Source organism: Seriola dumerili, unplaced genomic scaffold (assembly GCF_002260705.1).
Source record: "Seriola dumerili isolate Sdu_G_001 unplaced genomic scaffold, Sdu_1.0 BDQW01001417.1, whole genome shotgun sequence".
NCBI classification, from domain to species: domain Eukaryota; kingdom Metazoa; phylum Chordata; class Actinopteri; order Carangiformes; family Carangidae; genus Seriola; species Seriola dumerili.
The window spans coordinates 59,107-64,212 of record NW_019175672.1 but is presented as its reverse complement, the minus strand read 5'-3'; the positions used below and the strand labels follow the sequence as shown (position 1 = coordinate 64,212).

The window sequence follows — 5,106 nt, the reverse complement described above, 5'->3', positions numbered from 1 at the left end:
TCTGTAGCTCTCAGCTCCAAACACTCTGAAGACGTAGATCTCAGACTCACAAATAAATAGTTTACTAAGTCTTTTATTTTTTAATTAATTTCCTAAAACAGCTGATTACTGGTTGTTAAAAGACATTACTGAAGCAGGAGGATATACTAAATTGCTGGGGACTATTTTCAGAGGCGGATTAATCGGATTAAGCAGGACGGAGTATGTATTGATGGTAATGAAGGAACATGTGACCCAGTGAAAGTGTGGCTCATTGATGTGTTTTATTAGCTTCTGGACAACAATGGAGCTCTATGGCACAGAGGAATAACATACATCAGGGTTTGGGTACACACACAATACGTTTTGGTTTTGGTCCGCACGTGGGATTCGTTGACAATAAGGCTCGTCTCATACTTGGCGTCCGGGAGAGTGCGAGTGACGTACATCTCGCGGCGCTGTGCGGACGTCTGTGTGTCCTCCGATACGCTACAAGGGCACCAACGTCCAAGAGTTACCAAGACTAACATGACATGTCCATGGTGTCCGTGTGCGTGTCCGTAAGGGAGAATAACTGAGGCTAATACCAGACTAGCTAGCTGGCTAACTAGCTTCCAGCCTCCTTTAGGAAAGGTCCTGTTTACATTTGACCTTGTTTAAGATTTTTACGTCCATTTCTGTCTCATGTGCGGTGCATTCAAACAAAAACAAAAAATCTGTGATAAACTTACTGACAAAAGCTCAAATTTGTACTTGTACTTGTTTATACTTTGACACACGTTTGGTTAGTAGTTACTTAACTAGCTAAAACACAAAATCAGACGTATTGGTCGAAATGATTAGTTGACAAAAATGAGTCCGTTCAGGTCTCTCAGAAACAGTTTATGTTCGCAGTGTCTTCAGAGATGTAGACCTCCAACATGGCTGTCACGTAAAAGCCCTCAGTGTTGACATTAATCAGCACAATACTTGTATAACTGGTTAAGTTAGTGCGTCTGCAGACAGTTCAGACCAATGACTGTATGTAAAGATGGACGCCGCGTTCTCCACTTCCTCCCGCCGCACAAAAATGAAGCCAAAATATCGCAGATACGGGAGCTGCCATCTTGTGCAGGAGGCATCGATTAGAGTCAGTCACAGCTGTCAATCATGGCGTCGCACTCCCGTTTTATAGCATCGAATAATTGATAAAAATCAAACTTATCAGACAAATGAACACTTGAACATCAGGGTGATAAGAACTACATAAAATGACGGAAACCATCTTTGGGGAAAAATGTCCGCTAACGTGGAGGGGGCGGGGTTTATGATCTGTACTGCTGCCAGCCACCAGGGGGCGATGGGAGATATTTTGGCTTCACTTTTGCGGAGCTGTCATGGCGTCCATCTTTAGACACAGTCATTGGTACCGACTCAGAGCAGTTTGTTTGCATCAGCCTTTCCAGTGGGACGGCGCCGCCTCCATCCCGCCTGCTCCTAGACGTCGGTGCTGACGCTGTGGGTGACCACCTCCCTCATGGTGACCGAGCGGATGAGGTTGAGCTTCTGGTAGAAGCTGGCCAGGTCCATGGGCAGTTCCAGGTCCTGCTGCTGCACAGTCCTGTAGCTGATCCTGCGCCCGCCGTTGCACAGCCTCTCCGGGTGCTGCAGGTAGAAGGGCAGTGAACAGCGGGTGCAGGACGGGCAGAAGGCATGCGAGCGCTGGCACCTGCGTGGCGGAGGGGTGGGGGAGAAGCTGGCGGGCCCGTTGGCCTCAGTGAGGAAGGTGGGGGGGTAGGCCTCGGGCTCGTCGCTGTAGTGCTCCGGCGTCGGAGGTGTCGGAGGAGCGGACAGAGCCAGGGGGCGGGACGGCGACATGGTGGCGAGCTCTGGTTCCTCCTCTTCCCCCTTCTCAGACTCCTCCCTCTTACAGCAGTAATACTGGTGCAGTTAAACACAAGAAGAGACAACTACAGGTCTGAGTCATCGTCACAACGTTTAACACTAACATACCGCTCAGCAGTGGGGGGCGACCCGACGACCACGGATGATCGTACTTTGGCATATGATCGACTTTCAGACGAGACAAAAGTTTCTATATTATAGATATTTAATCATTCAATTAACAGCTCAGTCTGTTAACCAGCCCGTTGTTAGCTGTTAACCAGCTAGCTGACTGTAGCTGCAGACGGCGGTCCTCGTTCTGCTCTGTGGTCTCGTGAGTCTGGTGTAGCTCCACATGAACCAGAACAAGAACCACCGTCACCAGCTGCAGTCCAAGACGATGGAGTTACAGTCCGCCAACGGGACGAGAGACCTGCTGCAGGCCGGAGACAGGAAGCTAGCTGTTAGCTGTTAGCAACGACTGACCTTTCAAATCAAAACACTCACATATATCACCCTCATAAATGAATAAATAAATGTCCAAACAAATACTCCATATAAACTGAACAAAAAGTCTGACTGTGACACAATTTGCAAACATCAGAAAGAAATGTCAAAGCGGCGGAAAGATACAAATCACAACTTCCCGTCATGACTTTCACAATAAAACCAGAGCGGAAACAGGATGCAGGATCACGATTAAGATCAAGATAAACTGTCATATGATCATTTCACCTCTACTGCTAATAACATGAAGCTACGTGTGTGAATTAGCTCAACTTCTACTGGATGGATCGGCATTAAATTAGGTACAAACGTTCATGGTGACTCGAGACAATTACTTTGTTTTCCTGATAATGTTGTGACAACAAACATTTTTTTTAGCGCTATCACCGGCGCAGAGGCATAAAATTCATTTAGTGTCAGTAATTTGGCAACTTGCTGAATATGTTCATTAACTACATTTAATACCTTCTCCTGTCGGCAGCAAAACCTTCAAATGTTGTATATAAATTTAATTTCCAGAGGATGAATCCTAAAGACTTTGGCGATTCTCTGACTTCTCATGAGTTTAACGTCTACTAATGTTTCAGTTAAAGATTATATTTTACATTTCTGTTTTTAAACACAAGTAACTTGTCACACTGCTAACTCTCTCAGAAGTGCAGTGAAGAGTAAAACAGTCGTACCTGCAACCTACATAAACACAGTACAGCGACGATGGTCAGTAAGATGACTGTAGCCAGAATTCCTCCTGCGATGACCACTGTCCCGGCTGACATTCGAAATCCTCTCCATCAACAGCCTGAGGGAGGAGGAGGAGGAGGAGGAAGAGGGATGAGAATAAAGTGGAAAAAGAAATGAGGAAGGAGGAGAAGAAAGGAGGAGAGGGAGAGAGAACAGATGGAAAGATGATAATGAGAGGAGGGGGTGAGGGAGAGTCAAGGAGGGAGTAAAGATGGAGGTCAGGGAGAGGGAAAAGAGAGATGAGGGGAAGGTGTGATGGGGAGGAGAGGAGACGAGGAGAAGAAGAGAAAAGACAGTAAGGAGAAGAGGATGTGGAAAAAGAGCGGAGGAGGGAGAGACAGAAGGATGATGAGGAGGGAGTGAAGAGGAGAAGTGAGGAGGTTAGAGCGATAATGATGCTGCTGTAAAGTTTTACAACTCCACTGTACAGCTCCAACACGTTTAAAGTGGTTTCCTCTTGCCAGCAGTTATTACTGAGGGTTTTACAGCTCAGAGTAAATCGATTTTTATCGTTTATCTGCTACGACTCAGCCACATTTCTGACAGGAAATTCAGCCAAGTCAAAAAAAAAAAGAAAGTCACAGGGAGCCAAGTGCAAATATTAGCAGGTCTGATTGTGATGAAGATGATGAATCTGACTGACACATCAGCACTGATCTCTGCAGGGTGGAGCGAAGCCTGAACAAAACCTCCCAGGAAGCTTACTGCTAACCACCATAAATAATATCCACCGGTCACATTTCTATCAGTAGTTAAAACACTTCCGTTGTGCTGAGATCTGACGTCTGGGAACACGGCGACAAAGAAACCCAGAAATCAGACAGAAGGTTAGGAAACAAACCAACAGTAGATCCAGATTTCACAAGGTCAAAAAGTTCCTTCGTACTGAACCAGAATATCAGCAGCTTCTCATGGTTTTCCTGCCTAATAATAATAATAATAATAATAATAATAATAATAAGTTCAGGTTGAGAAGGTGAGAAAACCTCCAGACCGACCTCGACTGTCACTCAAAGTCTAAATAAACCTCCTGTTAATGAATTCCATTAAACATTTAGCATTTTTTAGAGTAAGCGTTCGGCTGAGTGCTCCCAACGCAGCCGGACAATTAAACACTGAGGCAGTCAGCAGAGCGCCCTCCAACCTGCAGAGCTGCAGCCGCCACGGCCGCTCATGACGCTCTATTGTTCGTCTTCCTGCACGCCGTGGATGAAAGCTGTGAGCTTTACTTCCAGAGACAGGCCGACAGGAGAGTAGAAAAAGCCTTCAGCACTGAAAACAATCATGATATTTATTTGTCTCTGGAAAGTTTTTCAAGACAGAAGAAGAAAGTAGGAGCCAACAGAGGAAACAAATGTGGGATTGAGACGGTGACACGAGGTTCTTCAGTTTCCCTCTTCTTCACGAGTCACATGTGAATGAGGACACGTCCAGAAAGTCTGTTTGTAATCTTCAAATTACATAACACAGAGAGAGAGAGAGAGAGAGAGAGAGACATTGTGTATTTTATTATTCACTTTTCCCTCATGTTTAATGCAATAAATCTTTTCTCAAACCAGAATTAATTGTGATTTAGCAGATGGAAAGAAAAATTAAAATACTAAAGCGACGCCAGCGAATGTTCTTCAGCCTTAATGTGACACCAGCTGGAGATTGAACATGTTCCCCTGGAGGTCAAAGGTCCTGCCGGAGGGTGAACTCACTCATCCCTGATGTTACATTATGAATTTTAAATCTGAATTCTTCATATTCAGCTTCCCGTCATGTTTTATACAATAAGTCAGGAACCAAAGCAGAAGTGTGATGAATAGTAAAACACCAGAGAGGAGACGTGACTCATCACCGTCATCATCATCATCATCATCATTATCATCATCATCATCTCGTTTCCTCTGCTTCCCGCGTGGGCGTGACCAGCGTGGGCAGGAGTGCGTCGCAGGGCGGGAGCGACAACACGCCATCAAACCTCCAACACACACGAGAGGGCGTCGACTCTGTGATCAGGACAGACGATCG

The 5,106-nt window shown here is 45.6% G+C and overlaps 1 protein-coding gene across 1 annotated transcript; it reads right to left on the bottom strand.

Annotated features, from left to right (window-relative positions):
- Positions 1 to 1,455: 1,455 nt before the first annotated feature.
- LOC111238569 (protein FAM163B-like) lies at positions 1,456 to 3,125 on the bottom strand. Its single transcript, XM_022768141.1, has 2 exons — positions 3,033 to 3,125; positions 1,456 to 1,899 (listed from the first exon to the last, which is right to left on the bottom strand). The coding sequence occupies exons 1-2, from the start codon at positions 3,123 to 3,125 to the stop codon at positions 1,456 to 1,458; spliced, it is 537 nt and encodes a 178-aa protein (XP_022623862.1).
- Positions 3,126 to 5,106: the final 1,981 nt, after the last annotated feature.